This window comes from Pseudopipra pipra, chromosome 14 (genome assembly GCF_036250125.1).
Source record: "Pseudopipra pipra isolate bDixPip1 chromosome 14, bDixPip1.hap1, whole genome shotgun sequence".
NCBI classification, from domain to species: domain Eukaryota; kingdom Metazoa; phylum Chordata; class Aves; order Passeriformes; family Pipridae; genus Pseudopipra; species Pseudopipra pipra.
Window position 1 is genome coordinate 18,986,073 of NC_087562.1, and position 22,976 is coordinate 19,009,048.

A 22,976-nucleotide genomic window follows, 5' to 3' on the forward strand; every position below is an offset into this window, starting at 1 on the left:
CGCTGCCGCGCCTCCCACGGCACAATTCTCCTCGCCAGCTCTTGCCGGTGTTCGTTTTTTTAATGATTCTTTGAAGCCGTTACCTCTTCAACCGAGTGAAGCCATCGCCGGCTCCGTATCGCACACGTTACCCTAAGGACTGCAGCACAATGTACATATATATGCCTTTTAACTGATTTTCGCCTTATTGTGGAAAAAACTAAATTAAACCTTTCTTGGTGCCCAATTTGTGGTGTGTAATAGAGCTGGAACCCCGCTCAGGCTGCTGAGAGCTGAACGTGTAATGGAAAGCAGACACACACATTAAATCCCAAGGCTGCAAGTGCCACCCAGGCAAATGAAGTCCTTGAAGTCAGGAGGATGATTCCTACGGGCAGGAGAGACTCCTCCGAGTCAGACTGGCACTATCAAGGCCTACTTGAGCATGCACCATTTTATTATGCAAACATGTGTAAGCAAAGCCATCAATCAAAAAACCCTAATCTGAAGGATAAAATGCAAGAAAGAAGGGAAATTTAATTAACTAGTATCCAGAAATGAGGTCTGAGATGGAAAATTCTGCCAAGTATTCTAGATAAGGGTATGAGTGAGTTATTGGTAAAACTCTTTGAATCTCAGTGGTGTAACTACAGCTACCCAACTTCCCTGAAAACACACACCCCCCTTTCCTAATAAAGAACTGTCACCATCTTGGTTTTTACACAATAAAGGTTTTTCTGATTTTAAAGACTTTTATTCTAAGTAAATTCAACCCCTAGACAGTTTGTCTTGTCCATTTAACTCTTCAGAAATTCATCCATTAACCAACAGACCATTCTGAGATGCCTGGTTCCTTCAGATTCTTGTCCTTTGTCCTCTTCATCAGCCTCTGCAATATCCCAGTAACTTTCTTCTCCTGAAGTCCCTCAACACAGTATTCTCAAGTTCAGAAAAGTACCCGGAGGCCATGGAGTCCCTCAGGAATCTGTCCTGGGACTTGGCCTTTTTACCAGCTGTCTCAGTGACCCCAGGGGTGAGCCACAGACCATCCTCACCACAGATGGCACCACACTGAGGTGCAGAGGGAAAGGAACCTCAGGAAATTCCTGAAGGATGAGTGCAAAGCACTTGGGATGGACTCACTCCCTGGAACAACACCAGCTGGGGACTGCCTGTCTCCTAGGGCAGCAGCACTGATGGGAAGCAGGAAGAGCCTGGAGGCCAGCAGGCTGTCCAGGATCCAGCAGTGCACCCTGGCACTGATGAACATGAGCAGCACAGTGGGCTGTGTCTACAGCAAAACAGTGGATCAATGGGAACCAAAACATCAAGGGAAGCAATTCTTCCTCCTCATCCAGCCCACATCCAGAATACTGCCATTTTGGGTCACCTGGTACAAGAAAAACGTGAAAAAACTTGAGTCCAAGGAAAAGTCAGCAAGGTGGTTATGGAGTTGGAGCATACGACCTGTAAGAGGAGAACCTGAGGGTTCATCCTGGAGAAAGAGGGCTTAGGGGGGAATTTATTGCAAAGATGGAGTCAGACTCTTTACTGAGGCTGCCTGGAAGAAGAATGAGACATAAATTCATAAACTGAAACAGCTGTTTCTGACTGGATATAGGGAAGAATTCTTTTATGAAGACAATTAAGTATTGGAACACTTTGCACAAAATAGTTGTAGACTCTCCCACCTCCCAGGATTTTAAGACTCAGACAGATAATGCCCTAAACAACCTTGTCTGAATTTAATGCTGACCCAGGTTTGAGCAAGAGACTGGACCAAATGACCACTCAAGTTACAATCTGAGTGATTCAATGATCCCTGTCCTGCATGTCCTTCTGTATTCCCTCTTACAGCACAACACCCTTAGATCCCTCACACATGTAGGATCACCCCTGGCACATCTCCCGGTCCGTGTTTGTCCAGTTTGCTGGCTGGGCACCCTGAGGACAGCCCGGCCAGGCTGTCCCACGCTGCTCACTGGCAGCCAACCAGGCAGAGAGCAAAGAAAGGGAAAAAAATCCATTGATTTCCCCCTCAACTCAGACACACAGAGGGGCTCTCCAGCTCCCGATTTATCAATGGACTCAAAAATGACCTGAACGGGAAAACAAAAGGCAAATGGACTATTTGATCACTTAAGGCTAGAATTCTTTGGAAAACAGGATAAGGAAAAAAGAATACCAATTTTCCCCCAAATGAATTAGCATCAAGAAAGCAGACTACAAAAAGATAAATTTTTAAGAAGTCAACTTGTCATGCACAACATTCATCATGTGTGGAAGCATCATCACATCTTCCCTGCTCTAAATTACACCAGTTGAAGCCCTGTTAGCATAGGATGTGAGAAGCATGGTGCATTCCAGAGCTCTATACTACATGGAGATTTGGCAGGCTGCTGAAATACTTGGATTGTACTTGGGGCAGGGGTGGGAAAACTACCAATTTCATCTACATTTGGAAATTGTGGCCCAGTTATACTTTCATACAGCTGTTCACACCACAGTGGATTGATCCACTGACCCAAGAGAGGTTGTGATACCACTGCTCAGAGGTTGTCTTGTTCTGCTTCCTGCTACTCAGAAAAAATAGAAACTGAACCTACACAAAGGGCTGAAATCTGTTAATTTTCATATGTTTCTGTATTAAATGCTTAGTATTATTTTTCTTCACTGTCACATCTGAGTTTCATCCACTCTCATTTATAAAAAGCATATTGGAATTCCATCAAAGGAAAATAATGCTGATCTCTATATAGGAAATTCCTGACATATTCTTCTAGGCTGCATAATTACTTTTCCCAGTTTTAACACGGAAAGGCTTCTCTTCCCTTTTTCAAGATTCCCTAAAGTGATAATAATCTGGGAACAGAAATACGATCTATATTTTTAAGAAATGTGTATATACACACATATATTCTATAATATTAAACATAGTTAATTGTATTGCAAAACACAGATATCCTCACTATTATTCATCTTTCTAACCAAGTCACTGGACAGTGGCTTCATCTAGAAATATTTTTATTTAGGCTCTAGTATTCTGAATTCTGAATTGCACCATCTGATCATTGCACTAACTCTTTACAATATATACACTTACATATGAGCAGAAACCAAAAATCCAAAGAGAAAATTAGGACTAAACACCAAAAAAAAAAATGAACTTACTTCTATCAATAGACTGCTTTCTTTTTCTTTAAAAATTTGAACTTCTGATTTTTTGGTGACCATCTCAATGTGCTTTAAGTTTGATAACGTGACAATTTTAACTTGTAGTCTTGTGACCAAAAACATCATGATATGTGTAATTTGAAAAGAGTTGTTTACTTTTAAATAATACATTTGTTAAATTTAGACATTTGGATAACAAGTATATGCTTCAAGTCTTTAAAATTACTTCAGCAACGTAATTTTGAACTTTTCCTGAAGCTATGATAAAAACATCATCAAGGTTAACAACAAAAAAGGAGCTGGAGCAAAGCAATGCTCCAAGCTATAATTTTAACCCATCTCTCCACTTGAATTTGAGTTTTGATATTTTTAAAGACACAACTAAGGTCATATTCTTTATTCAAGTGCTCTTGCCAGATCTCTTTACCCCAGAACTGTACAAGACCATCAAGAATTGATGGCTGATTGCATGAACACTTCAGTTCTTTGTGGCAGGACTTGGTTGCAACACACCCTCAGAGGCATCAGAGGCTACCAAAGCAGTCAGTTGAGTCACACTATCCTATATAGGAAATATGAGGGACAAATTAATACCCCCAAAGTCCAAATTTTGAATCTGCCAAGCATTACAGAACAACACAATAGAGTCTGACTACATGTTAATTCTTAATTACATGTTTGGAAGCTTTAATAGCAAATCCTGGTTCAATCAGAATTTAATAAAGATCTACACTATATGAGACAGCATGCAAGAAGTGTGTTAGAATATTTTGTTACAAATAAACAATATTATATTTAAAAGTGTGAGATATTGCAATAGAGTTTCTATAAAGTCAGAACTTGTATATAAGTTCCAAAAACCTTGAGGGAAAAAACATTCAGCAATATTATTCTGATATTGGCATGTGTGTCAGTAGCACAAGATTGTTTTTCACAAACATAAAAGCACCTAAACCTTGTAATTGAAAACTTTTCAGGTCCCAAGAAGTGAAAAGCTTGCTGTCATCTGCTTAGCTATCTGAAAGGTACTAGCTTTGCTGCACTTTAAAAGTTTAATTATATTTTATTGATCAAAAACTGAAACAAATCGTAAGGAGAGTACTGCCCTATTTGAGAAGCAGAAGAAAAATACTGTCTTTGCAGATAGGCTTTCAAAGAATCAAAAAGTTACTTTAATAATTTATACTTTAAGAGGATTGACAGGATTGAGATCAAAGATTAAAAAAAATTATTTGTAAAACATCAGGTCTGACTCTGATTATTGACGTGATAAATTATTGAGTGCCTGAATAAAATCTCTTTACGTTTACACTTAAAACAGAAAAACCTTGAAGAACTGGCTTTAAACAATTAAACAGCATCTATTTCAGGTTTGAGTTTGTCTTGTCCTTCACCAGAAACATGGGAGGTGCATAATTAGTGTCTATTTGCCCTAGCCACAGGTCAGCCAGAAATGCAGAAAGCACTCAATCCTATCATCCTCATACCAGCAGCAGCTTCTTAAACTTTAAATTGTGTGCATGAAATATTGCCCCACGATGAAACTGGACCCAGCCTCCCTAGGCCCAGGCCCCTCCTGCCATTAGAGCTCGCTTGCATACCACAAAATAGAGACAAAAGTTCATCCCCCTTGGATCTGAGACATGGTTTAAGCTTTTATTTAACCTCATTCAACAGCATCAGCTCTGGAACAATGCAGCAAAGCAGCACCTGGCCATCCCCAGCCAGCTCCCTCATCCCCACAACACAGGGTGCTGGGCTGTGCCCTGGGCAGCACCTACATTTGTAGGCTCGAGCCCCTTCCTCTGTTATTCCAACAGAACCACCACGGTTTTAGGCACCTCACCCCCCTTGCAATCTTTCCCATCAGGAAAATGCTATTTTGGTATTGGAAACACTACCACTTGAATTTCTGCAGCCTTCAAACTATTCCATTCTTTCATTAATTCCATTCCTTCATTTCAACAGCATAAGGGAAACCGAAGATTTTATAGTCCTGCTGTAGGTGTCAGCAGTGAAATACCTGAAACACCTTAATCTCTGTACAATTACATGTAATTAAATACAACACAAGACTTACAATGCACAGGAACTCTGGAAACTATGAGCTGAAAAGATTGGGGTGTAGGGGAGAGCAGTTCACCTTCTAAAAGCAGACAAGCAGTATTTGTATGTCCTAAGACACAGAATGTGTGGTCTCTACAGAAAGCAAGTCACAAAATCAACAGAAAGCAATGGGTACTTTGTCTGATACTATTGAATTCATAACTCTAAACTGAGCAACCCCAGTTAACTATCAGGCTGACTAAACACAAAGGGGAAACAACCCTAATGCAGTAAGGACCCTTGACACCCTGAAAAGCATAAATAGCAATTATGGAACTTACTTCTCCCAACCTCATCGGGTGGAACTTAAGAACAGGGTGAATCTTCCACAGAGCAGTGTTCTCTACCTACAAAGTAATCCATCAGCACTGCATTCCGGGTGCTATAAGGGGAAAAGCCAACCCTAAATATGAAGCTAGAGAGTGAGGGATGGAACACGGGAAAGGAAAACACTGAGGAGGTTGTTTGGGCACAGAATATCCCGGGGTTGTGGTGGGGAGCCACACTTTTACTACTAAAAACTTTAGGCAGAGCTCGTTAAACAGAGTGATAGCACAAACAGCAACTCCTAGTTCTGATGACTGAGATTAGAGATTCCTAGGGGTGTGAGATAACCTAGTGATCCCAGGCAATAGAAACAGTATGGTGATTTTAGCTGTAATTTTCTGGTTTCAGTCCCTTAAATAAAAACTTCGCTTTAGGTCTTTCTTACTAACTAAATGCATAATAATTTAATCAATGCTGACTTGTCCTGTTAAGCCTGTCTGGTGCTGGGAGACAGGACGAAGAAAGGAGAGACCATAAAACTTTAGTTGCTCCCTTCACAAAACCAGCCAATGGAGTTGTTGGAGCAGCACCTCCGAGGAACCTGTGACCTGGGGCGTGTTTGGGGGAGCCCCAGGGGAGGGAGTGTTCCTGCCAAAGCAGAGAGAACCTGTGCCAAGTGCCTTGAGACCTGGGACAGGATTCCCTCGAGCAGGTACAAACCAGCACCCCCTCTGTGAGGGCCAAGATTATATTCCACAGCTCCAACCAGCTGAAAGCAACGGGAAAGATTCCGTAAACCAACATCTGATACTGCTCAACACTACACTTCCAGTTCACCTTCACAGGGAATAACTGACTGCATCAAAGAGAATGACTTTTATCACCTCCTAATTGTTATTTACAAAACAATGGAAGACCCTACACTAATTACTTCAGTAAGTTTTTTTGTAAAAAAAAACATTCCTCCTGTCACAGGGTAAGAATTATCTCATGAGTCAGCTTCTGGATAAAAGTGGACAATCTCCCTGAGAACTCCCAACTTGTTGGGTGTAGTATTTGCTCCTTGCTTCTTCAGAACTACCCACCTTGAGATGATTGCCCAGGAAGCATTTTGTAAAACTGAGAAACCAATGAAACATCAGTTATTTTTTAAAACTAATGTAACAAATTCCAAACTTGCAGATTAAAATCCTCAAAATTCACAGCCATTTTCAGTGCAAGACACAGGAGGAAAAAAAATAACCAGCCACACAACTGTAATGTAACCTAAGAGAATAAAAATGCTGAATAAACACTACACAATTTTTAATATTCTCTTCTCCTCCTGCTCCCTCCAAAGTAAATGCCAACCAAAGTATTTTAGTAAAGAAAGATTCAACTAAGACTCTTGAGCTCTGTAGTGTGAATGCACTGGTACAACACCACTCAAAGTGTGTTTCAGGCACTATAGTGGATGTAACTTATTCAGTACAAACTACACTATAATAGTTATGTATTGATATAATTGTATAAAAAGTTAAGTAAAGCTACACTGGGTAATATAGTCCATCATCCTTTCTCTAACACCAGTAGTGGGAGATGCTGCCAGAAGACTATTTGAAAAAAAAAAGGTGTGTAGTGCTAACTGCACCAAAACACAGCCTCAGTCTGTCCTAAATTAGAGCATCTTATCTGTCTCTCTATTAGGTCAAGATGGAATGTTTTTCACATTAATTTTTCAAATAATCTTTTGAATCTGAAACATCCTAAAACAACAAGTTCCACAACTTAACTACCCACCTGGCAAAAGCATCCTTTTTGCTTGTTTTGAACTTTTACCTTCTAATTTTGTTTAAGACCTCTTATTCTTGTCAAGGGAAAACCAGAAAAATAGCTCCATTCTAGAGGGTCATATTGGTGTAATTATTTTAACACAACAGAGTCAGAGAAATAGTTGTTTCCATTCAAAATCTATGTGTAACCCTGGCCAAAATGTCTGATGGTATTTTCTGTGCTTATTCAAAGCTTTTATATGCATGTCAGTAGGATTTGGGACAGGACAAAAAAAATTTCAAGTAGAGAAAGAATTTCTCAAGAATCCTATTTAACCTTACCTCTACAATTAATGTTTTTTGATGAAAGTCATATAAGATGGACCCAAAAAAAGCCTTCACTTCTTTAAGAAGTCTCAACCAGAGGGTAAGTCTGGGAACTCACACATAATTCATACTTTTTGGCAAAAGGAAAAAACTATTTTGAGAAGAGATCTGTCCTAAAGTATATATAACCAGACAATCCAGTTTCCAAACTTCTGACTCTAAGCTAGATAATTAAACAGCTGAAAGGTAGCTATTAATCATCCCTAAAGAGCCTTTTTTATTACCCTTGGTGGTTTGTCTCTACCAGAACCAGGGCAGTCCCCAAACAACATTGTGCACAGGTATGTGGAGGCTTGGAAAAGGGAAGGAGTTGCCACAAATCATGGGAGCACATCCCTATAAACAGTGCACCTGGGAGGAGAGAACACTTGGCATTCAGACAGCAAGGAAGCCTTACAGCCTGATCAGAGAGGACAGAAGGAATGTAAACTCTGAAGAAACAGAAGGTACTACAACTAATCTGTTCCCTGTTTTCTTCTGCAACTGAGCTGTATGCTTCCTAATTTCTTTCAGAAGAAATCAAAATCTCAGTGTGTTAAAGAAAGACAATATCCTTAATTTTGATGTACAATTCCTTCTCTTTAAATAATTCACCTTTAAGATTACTTTTGTGCCATTTGATGTGTATGTTCTAAAAGAAGGGAGGATGCTGAAGTTATTAAAAGGGAGGCACTGAAGGTCAAAGAGTCTCTGAGAACTACATCCAGATCCACATCCTACCCTATAATCCCAGTAATTTGTGCTGCAGCAACTGAGCAGTGTGAGCAAAATGCACAAGACAGGAGGGGATGAGAACTAAAATATGGGCAGGTCTCAACAAGTCAAATTACAACACACAGATCACAGTTATATGATTCTTTTTTTCTTCATCTTAGTTTTCCCAAAACAAAACATACAACTCAATAACAATGTCCAAGGACATTTAGGAACATTCAAGAATAAACACAGAGTGACTGCAGAGAACTGGAAAATATGTTCACTATTTTTATGAATAATAGTACATGCCCCAATGCACTTCTGTGCATTGATTCACTACATAGTCATATCAAGAGATTGTTACAGGGACCAGATCAGGAAGATCTGGAAGACTAATATGGCAATGCCACCAATAGGAGTTCTTAAGAAAACAACAGAGAAGCTGTTAGTTGGGGATTTATCCCCTGTCTGCTCTTATGCAGATTAGAAAAATGTGCTTCTTAAGCCAAGCTCAAGACACTAAACAGGACCTCAGACTTAAACACAAGAAGTACATGACTATGAGAGTACATCAGGTGAGACAGAGATGGGGACAGGGATGGTTGTAAGAACATCAGAGGTGACAAACACAGATGCCAGCATCCTATAGCACAGCAACAGAACACACCCTCCACCACACCCACAGCATTAAAGGAGTACCAACTCCAAGAATTTGCTGATATGCTTCTGTTCTTTCAAAGCAATTTCTGTGAACAATGCAGCTATTTTGGCAGGGTTTTTTCCCAGAGAAACCATCTCTCTGACACTTTAATCTGAACAGGTACCACTGTTGTCACTACAAGTCTGATGCCAGGCAGACCAGCTAAACATGAGGAACTTCTTAAGGAGGTGAGATGGGCACATCAGACAGAGGATATGCACAAACTCCAGGACATGATAAAGGATACCAGAAGGACAGGCTGAAGATCATAACTTGAACTTCAAAATGTCAGCACCTTCATCTGTGTATGCCCAGGGTAAGGAGAAAAATTGCCAACAACAGTGCACCACCAGATCATCCACCACTACAACACTTATCCAGGTCAGACACAGCCACTTAACTTTGTCAAGACAGCTTTAGTTTAGGATAGTTTATAATAAAGTTGCACTTCTACATCATTGTGCAAGAACAGAGGGTGGTGCCTCATCTGGCACAACATGGTGTCACAGCCACTTCCTTGAAAACAAACCCCCTTTAGGCAGCAGGAGAACATCTTGTACCAGTTCAACATTTGGCTCTGACTTAGTTAACACTAGTTAACACTAGTAAAACTGGTTAAATCACAGATTAGCCCCCTCTGTATCATAACCACTGAAAAAAATGTCAAATTGCCAAGGAGTTGAATCGGGACTTGTTTGCAGGAGTCTCAGCAACACGAAGGAGGCTCTAACAAATGCAACCCAAACTCAGGGGAGAAGGAAAGACTAAAGGGAAGTTTATGAAGTTTCTCAGTGATTTTAAGAAATGAAAACACTACAACCTTAGTATGAGCAGCAGGATTGCCAAATAAACATAATGAACAATCATTTCAACATATTTGAAAAAATATTACCTTTTACTTTTTCCCCCTTAAACGATCCTTGAAGATGCTGCTCACTGATCAATGACTTCCTCCTCCACAAAGATGTTCCAACATGTGTTGAGCTTTGGGACATGAGCACCACCTCTAGAGCATGGAGTTTGCCTACAGGGATAACATAAGTCAGCTTTATTGCAATATTGAATGGCTCTCTAAGGTTTTCTTTTTATTGTTCTTATTTTACATCCAATATTTATTACCAGAAATCTCTTTATGAGATAGATTTTATAAATGAATCTCCACAGAATGATGATCTTAATTTTACTCTCCTTTGCAGAGACCAAGAAATTTAAGCCATTCAATTCCCAGATACAAACTTATTCTGAAGCTGGGTGACATATTTTGGTATGCCCTGAAGGCCAGAACTGCCTTCCAAAAATAGCAAGACCTTTTAGAGATGGCTCTTTCACTACATTCACAAAACAGAATGAAAAACTGGTGAAAACAAAATTATTATGGTGAAAAAAAAACTTGAATTCTCCAAATGTTTCTAAGAGCAAGTAGTATGGTCATGCTCTCAGTTCAACTGGAGCCAAACCTTTGAAAATGATGCCTGAATAAGCAGCATCATTTTCTTCATAAATAACCATAGTTTAAACAGAGCTAAATTAACCACATTTATTTTGAGAAATTACTGCTTGATGAAATAACATCAGTTCTGACACCTACAGGTGATACTGCTAAAAGCATAACTCAGATTCTGGAGTGTTGCAGAACCAATAAGATTAATAAAAAGAAAACCTTGGAAGTACACTGAAAGATTGAACAGAAGCTGCCCTACCTTTCACAGAAAGGCAGACTCCAAGCTCTCAGGTGGTACTGAAGTTACCATTCCAACACATGTTGGGACATCTTGTAAAACAGGAAGTCTAATCATGGACCTATTAAAGAAAGAACAACAATATGGTTTAACATTCTGCTGAAGTACTTACTGGTTATGTTTATTTGGCAACACTGCTGCTGATACTAAGATGGGAATGTATTCCCACCTTTTTGAAAAGGAAATAATAAATGTAAATAACATATAATTGTCTTATAATATTGTAACATTAGCAATTGATTAAGTTGGAATATAAAACCAAATTCTCTATTGAACATGTACAATAAACTCCAAACTCAACATAAGGAACTAAATTATAATGACTGTGGACATTGATCATAACACTGGGAGCAGTGCACACCTTCTAATCTAAATACAATTTCTAACAAATTGCTTGTTTTATACTAATGAAAAAAGCCCTAACTCAGAACTATTCCAGATGTCAGAATGTAGATACACCTCCACACCTGCCACATCTCTGCAGTGACAGACTTAAGTTTGCAGGAACCAGAGAAAGTCAGTGCAGTTGGCATGCACAGTAACTTGCCATTTGGATTATACAATACCTAACATGACTTTTTTTCCTGAGAAAAAAAGAGTAGAATCACAGAAAACTCCATTTTAGGTACAGTTCAAGTGGACTAAGCATGTCATTAGGATGACTTCAAAATGCTAAGCTTATAAACAGGTGCATGTTAGAGCAACACCCAAACACAGTCAAGAGTTACATCCACAGGCACTCGAGAAGCTCATCCTGACAGAAAGGTGCTGGTGGAAAAAATGGGATTAAAACGAATATTTCAGTTTGAAGACAAATCAACTCATGGATAAAAAGTTAAAAGTCAGCAATGAAAACGACTAAGAAACAACAACAAAAAGTGCAGTGAAAACACAAAATTACATTGCCAGGCAACCAGAGAGCTCAGAATTTCAGACCCCACAAGCACTGCAACGAAAGCAGCTATAAAAGCCCTCTAAAGTAAAGCAACCAGAGAAATAAGCACACTTTAATGTCAGAGCTGCTCTGTATATGAAAGAGCAACCACAAACAGAGCAGCTTCATCTCACTCGAACATGAATACAAGTGTTGACAAACAAACCCATGAAAGGGGGATGATAGAACAGTAACAAATGCTTTAAAGAGAGGCTCTGAAATCTCCTGGCCTGGTTCCACCAAAGGTACCCCAATAGGTTTTAACATGGTTTAGCAATGTAAAATGCCTTCCAGAGTATTCAAATTATTTATTTAAAATATATACATAGGCATACAACTGCTGCCACTGTGATGCCACACGGTAGATTCAACACGCTCCAGAACACAGAAAACACAGATAAGCTCTTTCTGTATGTTTTAACATGCAGTTTTATAGCAGACATGCAACTCAAGTGTGGCTGAACAAAGAAAGAATCAAGGCAGGACAATGATCAAAATTTCATGAGACAGAAATAAAAAATATTTCACATGTAAAAGAACAAAAAGGTAAATCTATAAATTATGTTGAGCTAACCTTAGAACTGTTACACTGATAGAGACAGTGGCTTAATTCTACCAAGCCAAGCTTCTCTGAACTGTTTTCAGGAACACTGTAGGCCTCTTAACTACTGAACTAGGAGACTTTGGATTCATCAGCCCATTTTCAAGCTTCATAGTAACTGGCATGCACCACTCTGTGTGTTCTAGCCTAAAAATCTATTTGTATGAAGCAAGACAATCCAGTTCTAAGTTTGTGGTAGGAAATACTGCAGATGTATGCTATGTTATCAAGATGACAGACTTTTTCCAAAGGAAATTTATAACAATGCTAGATAACGAACATAAAGACAGTATTTTGTAAAATCACGCCTCAGAAAATTTGATTTCTTAATGCAGATGTATAATACTCTGAATGAATGTGAAATAAAGATATAATTGATGATTCTCCGATGAATTTTGAATCATATTTAAGTTAAAATAACTTGAAGACAAAGGGTGGACAGTTAAAATGTTTTCAATATGGCCAAACCAGTCTCACATTTCTCAGAATGCCAGATTTGTAATTATTCTATTCATCCAGTGCTCTGTAACAATAAAACTGGAGTAGAAAGATTAGGTAAAGAACACTGAAAATGAAGAGAAAAAGGGAAAGAAACAATCTAAATCAAAGAATACAGCATGCCAAACTCCTGCTTCATTAGTATTGCATTAGGACAGTTAATTTATGCTAAAGATTCACCCCAAGTTGAGTGTTTTAGGGATACTCAATAAAATCAAAATGGCATCATCTGTAGAAGAAATCAGTCAGAATTAAAAGGTGTGGAGTTAACAAGCTGCTGCAGATTCTAAGCCTGTGAGGACACCAAGCTCTGTTGACAACAAAATATAAAGCAAAGATTTTTGGAACCCCGAGTGAAGGTTCTAGAGACCCCAACTTTCAGTCAAAAGACCTTCCAGAAAAGTACATGACAGAGCTGTTCCCCTTTTCCATAGGTTTAGTTATCAGGCATAATAAAAAGGATCATCTGTTATCCCATCCTTTGCTGTGTCCTGCTACCTTTCACTAATATTTAATATCAAATGCAGAGCAGCCCAGTTCTTATCTGTGCTCAGAAACAATACTGGAATCAAGTAATTCCTGAGCCAAGGATTTCCCAAAATGGTTACAAACTAGAGAAAACCATCACACTTCAAACAATCTGCTTTATTGAGTGATGCCCCATTTGTTAAACAGTGAAAACTCCATGCCAAAAACTAGCTTCTAAAACCTAACACAGCATTCTTATAGCTTAATAATGAACACAAGTGAAACAATTACAAATTATTAAGGTTATTTTTCTCATTTCATTCCGACAAAACCACATGGAAAAGCCAGGATTTGTCAGCATTGTTTATTTGTCAGGGTCTAATCAGCTTGTTTGCCCTCTAAAGAAACACTACTCATTCTACTAACAAGGTTAAAGACCTAGAAAGGTTTAAGAGTTTGCATGCACATGCATGATGAATATCAACCTCTGCCTCTCAACTTCCCAAAAAGAGAAACAAAAGCCTTACAACTCTTTTTGCATATGTTTCATTGTGCTGTGCTGTCATGCAGAAAGATCAGGGTTTAAAGTTTTATGATCCTGAATGGAATAGCAAAAGAAATACATTATCTGCTGAGAAATACCCACTCTTGATTTTGCATCAAAGAAAAACTTGAAACACCCATAGCCCTGCCTTCCTACAGGAACAAATGGCAATGATTACCAGCCCAAAATGACTAGATACAAAATTGGATAAGGAAGCATGTGGGAAGTGGATGAATATCTTTGCATGCATTACCTTTCAGTTACTTCTTCCATTTAGAAGGATCAATATCAGTCACTTAGATTTAAAATAAACTTTGGATGATAACAGTGCCAAGTTAAAGCAGAGATAAGAACACACAATATATTAAGAAACCTCTTTCACTATAACTTTGAGGCATCTGGCTGGTGGTTACTGCCAAAGTCTGAAGAGCATCTGCTCTCACTTTAGCAGTTTATATTCCAACTCTGGTGAATGGAAGCACAATCTCTGAAACAGCCTTTGGGGAACACTACTGTGTTGCTCGACAGAGCTCTTACTCAGAAAAGAGAGGAGGAGATTAATATTACAGAAAACTTGAAAGATCTGGCTTCTGAGAAAGGAGAGAAGAGTGGTTTCCTAATACTGTACACACCACAAATCTCTCTTTTACTCAGACATTAAAAACCTGCCCTAAAACTGAAGTGATTAAATATGAATAGATCCAAAGGTAGAAAATAACATCTGTTTAAATCACGTTCAGGTAAAAGTAAGAAGAAACAATGTGTTTTTATTGCATTTGTCAACGGGCATAATGAAAACAGGAGAATGAGGACTCACATAACACACGTTTTCCTAATGTGCTTGAGAAGGTCACAGGAGCTTTGCTCAGTCCTGGTGTGTCCAGGCACAGCAACATATGGCCAGACTGAGCTTTGTCCTGGACTTACAATGTCGTTATTTTAAGTGCCCAGTAGCACAAACTACTAAATTTGTGTGTGGTCCTAAGCAAACAACAAATCTGGCCACACACAGTGAAAACCAAGCTTCTAAAACTTCAAAATCAGCTGAAGGAATTCTCTCCTCAAGAGCCATAGATCCCAGATAGTAGCCACTTGTGAACCCCACAGCCACTTTCAAAACTATAAAAGGTTTCATGTAAAGCCAAAATAAAGCTCTAAAAGTGGCTGCAGGAGATCACTAGGAGTGGCCGCTCTTCTGGATTCACTGCTTTTGAGAAGTAAATCCCTGCAGCTGCTTTTAAAAGCTTTGAAAGTTTCATTTCAATTATCAAAGCCAATAAAGCTTCAAAAACAGCCATCGGGATTTGTTCCTCAGAGGAGCAAACCCCAAAAGGCAGTGATGAATAGTGTGATGGGTTCTGTGGCTCTTGAAGTATGTACAGATTCCTGTAAGTCCTGCACTTGTAATTACAGCTTCATGTTGTGCAGCAATTGTTACACCCAGACAGCTCATTAAGGCTTATGTGGCAAGTTCATCACTGATTTCCCGTTTTTTTTAACAGTTTTATGTCTGTTCCCTTTCTGTTTTCTTCCACCTGTATCAACTATTGTGTGAGGATCCCTCACACCAGTTTCTCAAACGCTTTCCATGAAGCCCTTGCTGGCTCCCAGTCCCAGGTGGTGGGAAGGCAGTTCACAAAATGCTGCACACACTTCCCCAGAGCACAGCACCTCATCCCATCATCCCCCTGAGAACTACAGCAAAACAATCCCCTTCTCCAAAGGGGGGCTTAAAAGGGCGTTTAGGGAAGTACAAGAGTGAAGGCTGACAACAGGTCAATGAAGAACTTGCCTGCAACTGCAATATAAAAAGGCTCCCGTTAATTCAATGAACATAAACACAAATAACATTTCAGAGAAATAACTGTACTGATTTGCAACAAGATTTTTGTCTTATCTTTAAAACTACGAGAAATAGATCACTAAAAATTTGTGATGTAAGCATAGGTCTGATAGAAATATATGATTTACACTGCTAAATAATTTGAGCTTAGTATCTGATGACACTGATGGCACTGAAAACATTACCAAAATTATGTTTAAAAATACACCTTTAGGTACTAGAACATACAGAGTATATTAATGAAGTATGTAATATAAAATACATTCTAAGCATACATCCTAACCTTAAAACATCACTGATTTTGAAGAGTTGCTCTACTAAATTTTTTAACTTGTTTTCAAATGGCAGAAATAAATAAATACGCCTTTTTGCCACGATCAATAAATACAGCTTTTTGAAAAAATGCCATAAGAAAATCACTGTGAACTTAAGTAGATGCAGGTGTTAAGAACTGAATAACTGGTTTGTATGGGGCAAGAAAATCTGGACGGGAAACTTCAACATTCTGTTAGATGTTATTCACAGGTGTCCTCTGTGACCTGTACTACTTACTTCACCTCTCTGTTTCAATCTTCTCATGTGCAAAACATGAAGGAGGATTGTGAGAAATAATTAATGTTTGCAAAGAGCTTTGAGATCCTCGGATATAAAAAACATGGGAAAAGCATGAAGTTTAAAAGTACCAGCACGCTTTTTTTTTTTCCCTCCAACTTGAGGTAAGTTACTTTTATCAGAGAAACCTTGAAAGTTTAGCAATATGAGACTGTGTAATCAAATGCTTACAAACAACCTTGAGTGCTAAGCCTATTGTGTTACTCAGAAGCACAGAACTCTGAAGGAAACACCAGCAGAAGGAAAGGTGTGGTGCTCACCCGTGTCAAGTATGCGTTTGTGGAGAGGTATAGCAGCAAGGAAGGGTTCATCTTTACAGGACTGGATCTGGGTTCCAACCAAGTCAGAGTTGGTGGCCATGATTCGGGCACTTTCTTCATTAAGATTAACACCAGCCATAGAGGCAACGTCATTGATGTCATCGTCATCTCTGCAGTGAAACAAAGAAAGCCAAATAAAAATAATTCTGCATGTAATACATTCCCTTGGTGGACCATCTGCTGCTCCAAAAGTAGCCATCACGTGCCCAGGGGCTGGGCCAACTTCAGGCCCAACCATCGGTGTCTCCATTCTCACAGGATATATTCTAGATTCAGAAATTACTCAGTATTTCTCTGACTGTATCAGGAAAACTTCAGGAGCGGGACAATTTGACTGTTAACAGGAGGTGTGACAGAGGGGTCTTCACCTGAGAGTCAGTGAAACCAGGATGGTCAGGAAGCTCAAGGCAATGATCACCACTAACGACAAAGCGTTCGGCTGTTCTCTTTAGAATGGAAACTAGCAGTAAAATGGTAAAATACATACCCCCCCCGAGAAATTAAAAGCAAAACCATGGATTTATAATCCTGCACTGTTCCACAAGCTCCTACCAAAATGGGCACCGATGCATTTTCAGGAATAGCCAGGGAAGATTCTGTGACCATGAGGAGTTCACAGGTAAGCCTGGGTTCCAAGTGTGTTTGAGCATGTGATGGTATTTTCTCTGGCAACACACAAAAATCAGCTGAATGTGTCAACAAGTTTTAAAAAATTGAGCTGCATCTGAGAAGAGGATAGCACTTCCCATGCCATTTTTGGCCCTGAATATCCTTCCCAACAGCTTGAGAAAGTACCAACAAATGCAAGTTTCCACACCTGTATCTCCCAAGCATCTTTCACCTCCTCCCTCCATGAGGGATGACTCAGAGCTGTGGAAACAGCCATCTGTATTCAGCACATTCTGTTCTGGGGCTATTACTGACACAAACACTGTATTTCAACATATTCTACGAGTGATTACACAACCTTTCAGAATATACATATGGAAAAGTCCGGACTCCTACTACTGTATAAAGCAAACAAACAAAAGCTTAATTTAATTTTTTTTTTTAAATTACATAGATATTGTCCTATGCACCCTCGAATACTTTGTCACTTGTAAAAAGCTTAACATCTACACTAAAAACCAAAAGCTGCAATTAAGGTCTGAGAATCAAAGGAGGGAAATCCCAAAATACATAATCTAGGTCCTCCCTGTCTTCCCATACTTTCCCTGTTATCTGCACTAGAGCAGCCAAGTTTGGTGGAAGACTTCTGTGGTTTGTCAGATACTGGTTTTGTTTTCTTCTGTGGAAGAAGTCAAGAAGGGATTTTTGATGGTGTGAACCTGCAGAAATGTGCTGAACACTTGAGGAAGGAAATGGAAAATTTTACAATGGTTGTCAGAAAAATGCTGCACAAATGAGCTTCTATTATCATCCATCAGTGTTAAACACTTCATTTCTTCTCTTAAAATGAAATTCCAGAGAACAGTGTTACAAAATCACAGAATGGGCTGGGTTGGAAGGAACCTTAGAGATCATTTAGTCCCACCCCCTGCCATGGGCAGGGACACCTTCCACCAGCCCAGGTTGCTCCAAGCCCCGTCCAACCTGGCCTTAGACACTTCCAGCGACGGGGAGTCCACAACCTCTCTGGGCAACCTGTGCCAGGGCCTCACCACCCTCACAGGGAAGGATTTCTTCCAATATCCCATCTAACTCTGCCCTCTGTCAGTGTGAAGCCATTCCCATTTGTTCTGTCACTCCAGGCTCTTGCAAATACTGTCTCTCCATCTTTCTTGTAGCTCCTTCAGGCCCTGCAAGGCCACAGTCAGGTCACCCCAAAGCTTCTCTTCTCCAGGCTGAACAATCCCAGCTCTCCCAGCCTTTCCTCCCAGCAGAGTTGCTCCATCCCTCTGATGTTCTCTCTTCCACGAGCCATGGCACGTCCGTGGGGCTCACACGGGGTCCCAGGGCCACCCCGAGGAACTGCAGCTCCCTGTGGAGCTGTCCCACTCCAGGCTCCAGCCGTGTCCCGCAGGCCCAGGGACTGCCCCCCGCACACCAGCTCGGCCACATGACAACCAACAGCCCGATATTCAGTGACCAGGTCAGAGGTTTATCATTCTAGAAGTGAAAATGTGGGGTTAAAAACCTCAATGCTTGAACTAGAGCAAGAATCACCCCTGGACTCATGAGGCCCAAACCCAACAGGCCTCGAACCACGGCAAAACCAAACTCCTGTCACGGTAGTTATCAGAACACAAACTCTGAACTATGTAAAACAGAGGAAGTTTTCTGTTTTCCAGAAAAACAGACTTGAATCCAGAATTTCAAAATAAAAGAATTTAAAAAAAAAAGCCAAGACAGCAGTCAACTTCAAGAACACAATTTTAAAAAGAATTTATACTTATCTCTCCTTTTATTTAATAGATTAAGAAAGTACAGTCAATCTTTTACCTTCCTCCTGCTCAGCAGTTTAGCTGCTCCAATTTTTATTTAAAATCTGCAATGATATCAGAAATAAGCAAATATTTACTGAAATAAAAAACAGACCATTAATTTGGGCACAAACCAGGATTTCAGTGAAATTATCAAAACCAGTGCAACAGCCCTTACAAAGACCATCACTGGAACTCCTGCACAGAATCATTTCCTTCCATCCTTGAAACCCACTATCTGTGAAGACATCCTTTTGGTTTTGTACTACATGGAAGACAGGTAAGCCATGTTTTAATCATAGCTGGGACTAGGATTTTTTCAGTCTGACAAGCAAAACTTTTTTACTTTGAGGAACCTCATCATGAAAATGAGCTTTGGTTCAGATACTGAAACACATACATTTATACATAAGGAGGGCTGGCATCCTCATCAAACAATTTGCTATAAAAGTGAACTTTTAAGCCCAAGGAGTGAGTTTTCAGAAGTCATTCTGTGGAACAAAGATGCCATCCAGTGGTCGTCTAGACCGATGTCTATCCTTCCCTCTCCATCTGAGCACAGTATTTAACAATTTCATGTTTCTTGGCATATATTATTTTGCCTGTACTAATTCTACTGATTCAGTAAATACTTCCGGGTTTGACTGAATTGAATTCTGAGTCTCACGGGGTAAATTTAACATTCCAACACGTGTGATTTTTAAGAAGACAACGTGGGTTCTCCAAGCGCAAGCTCCATTTTAAAGTATTCCAAGAGTCCAACTCTTCCTCCTATATTCAACCTCATGTAAAACCTCCCCCTTTTCTCTTTACTAAAAACACTCACGCAATTACAAAATAAAAAAAAAAATCTTATCTGAAAATAAGCAAGAAAACCCAAAGTATTCACAGTTCTCTGTAAAACGTTTCAAAGATTTTGTTTAAACTAAGACAAGCCACTATAAAAATCTGGTAACAAACCTTAAATGCATGATTGCACACTGTTCTGTTCTTTTCTTACTTTGAGTCAATGCTGTCCCAAAACTGCAATACTGAACTGCTCCCAAAAAAGCCAGAGGAGTATATAAAGCAACTGAGACAACATCATACTATTGATTTCCCTCTCTCTTAAAAGGAAAATTGCATATTTAGGACAAAGTCCCTACACACATGCAAGACTCTGAGAAAGGCTACAAATCCATGGATCACACAATCAGAGATCAACAACAATAAGTGACTTGAAATTACTGTAACAGCCACTATTATAATATATTTTATAATGGCATAAATCCTATTTACACATTAATTATAATGCTTATTCTGACTTTCAAGCTTTAATTTGAAATTTCTCCCTAATACTGCTTTGTCACACAATTCATTTATGGTCTATGTGGAATCTTCTCACTGATAAGCAAAAGGGATGACAGAACATACCACAGTTATGGCCAGCATTTTTCTTTATTTTGAAATATATGGAAAAAATACACAATCACCTTATAGCTTGAAATATTTATTTAGAAAAACAAAGAAACTTATAGGGTAAGGTTTTGTCACATACCATGTTGAGATGAAAGCTTTGAAGTTATCCATTTAACATCTACATGAGATTTCTATCACTCCTTTAAAGGGCAAGTTGATTTGCACATTATTAGATGTAATATCATGCATTTTAAGGCATTTTGTCCGAGCTATGTTATTAAACTTTTCTTTTTAAAAATGAAAATAAAATACTAGACAACAGATTATTTTGGATAGGCAAAGCAGGTCTGAAAATGAATTTTTTATTCCCAGGTAGACTCTTCCTTAAAGTATAGCCAGTCAGAAGAATGAAATACAGATACTAAGATCAGCTTCAAATGTTCCCAGAGACTTCACAGACCTATCTCTAGGGTAAAAAAAGCCCCTCACATTGGCTGTACAAAACCTAACACTGACAGGCCCCAAGAGATGGAACTTCAAAATACCATTTCAGACAAAGAAAGGCTGCTGTGAAAAGGAAGGAGCATCTGGCTGACTGGCAAACCAAACAGGTCATCAGCACACACCCTGGGGAATGATCTCCCAATCCCTGCCCTACTGGACATGCAGTGCCAGAGTCTCAGGGCAGTTCAGCAGTGCTGGGATAACACAACACTCCATCCTTGGGGATCTGCAGGGCTGGACCAGTACCCAGCCTGACCAAACCTGCTCCAAGCTTGAAACTGGACCAGTTGACCTCTCAAGGGCCCTTCCACATGAGATTATTCTGTTCCAATACAAGGGACAAATGTTTCCACTAGTTCTTTATAGTGGCCACTGTCTGAACTGTGGGTAGGAATTACCTGAGGGGCTGCTGCTTTCCCCTTCAGCAGTGGAAGACTCTGAGCTCTGGGGTCACCAGATGAGGTGATGAGGTCCCCAGAAGCTGTTGACAAAAACACAGCCCACAAGACTTCAGTGGGACTCCTGCTTCTCCCACCTACAGACACCTCTGTCTGGACTGTTAAGGCACAAATCCAACTCTGCATCTCTGCTTGTGAAACAAACACAAAAATTACCAAAGATGGAACTCAAATTTCCATCCTTGGGTATTAACACAGTTGAAAAGGTAACCAACTGGATTGTCTGTAGTTCTCTCCGAAAAATTTAGCAACAATAAATTTTAATACAAAAACAGGCTGACATAAAAGTCCACAAGTACAACTTCACATTGCAGAAGTCTTGGGTTGAAAACTCTGCATCACAGAACAGCTGCTGTAATGACCAGGGAACTCATGTAAGCAGTCTTACAGTTCATTAATAAGTGCTGACATTAAAGGCTAAGCTATAATTTGCAAAGTTCTTAATTGCTACATCTTTTATGTAATTCCATCTTGTATCTCCCACAGTCCAGAACGAAAAAAAGTAAAAAAATAACAAAGTTCAAAATTTCTGTTTCTAGTGACCAACACTTCACTCACAAAAGCGAAAAGCTCAAAGAAGTTATTTTAAAGAAGGCAGAATGTAAAATAATGAAACAAATATGCAATAATAAAACACTAAGGGCAAAATAAATTTATACATAACACAACTATTTTTCAAAATTCTTGCTTTGCTTTAGATGCCAGTTTGCCTTCTGGCTAAAAACACATTCTTCACACACGCTGGGAATGTTGAGGAAAACTAGTCAGCATTCAGAGGATTAATACAGATTTCCAGCTCTGTGCCTTTAGGCTTAATAGTCAGACATCTATTTGTCCTCAGGAGAGGTTAGGGGTTGAAATGCAAATATGCAAACAACTGAATTCTTTGTTAAGATATCAAGAAAAAGCTTGATCTTTGCTGCTGTTTAATAAATCCTTGCAAATTTTATGGACTTATTTAAATGCAGCTTTGTGTCTTACTATTTTGAAGGAGAAAACAATGCAAGGAAACAAACACATTCATTCTGACTAAAATTTGTTCTCTAGAGGAAAAATGACATACACCCTTGACAGCTTATTTACCAAACTCACTAAAGATTTATTGATTTATCAATCAGTGCCTTGAGCATTTGCTTCTCCCCAAGGGAAAATTAACAATTCCAGCTAACCTAATATATTCTATGTATAAACTAAGTGAATGCAAGAATCAATCCTGGCACAGTTTACAACACCCAGTTAAAAAAATGCTGTCCCTTTTGGTGTCTGTAAAATTGAAAGCTATACTAACGAAGAATAAATGCTCATGTTGCTTACAAACATAAAAAATACTTATTAAGACAGTACAATTGAACCCAACAGACATTTTAATTCATTTAAATACTCAGTGGGAGGCAAAAGCATTGGAAAATAAAAAATTGAATGATTTTGCTTCTAGATTAATACTAAGTACTACCACTATTAGTTGCAATACTGACATGCCTCAAAGCAGAGGAGCTACAAATTCTCTTCTACTTCACCTGCAAAAGCATAAGCCTGAAAATTAATTAGTGGTTTGATAATGTCAGGGCAACATA

The 22,976-nt window shown here is 39.2% G+C and overlaps 1 protein-coding gene across 1 annotated transcript in view; it reads right to left on the bottom strand.

Annotated features, from left to right (window-relative positions):
- Positions 1-22,976, bottom strand: part of LOC135422230 (transcription initiation factor TFIID subunit 4-like) — a 146,726-nt gene that overhangs the window by 84,431 nt on the left and 39,319 nt on the right. Inside the window, exon 10 of the mRNA XM_064671298.1 lies at positions 16,560-16,729. Within this exon, the coding sequence (XP_064527368.1) occupies positions 16,560-16,729 (170 nt within the window). The remainder of the gene's footprint in view (positions 1-16,559; positions 16,730-22,976) is intronic.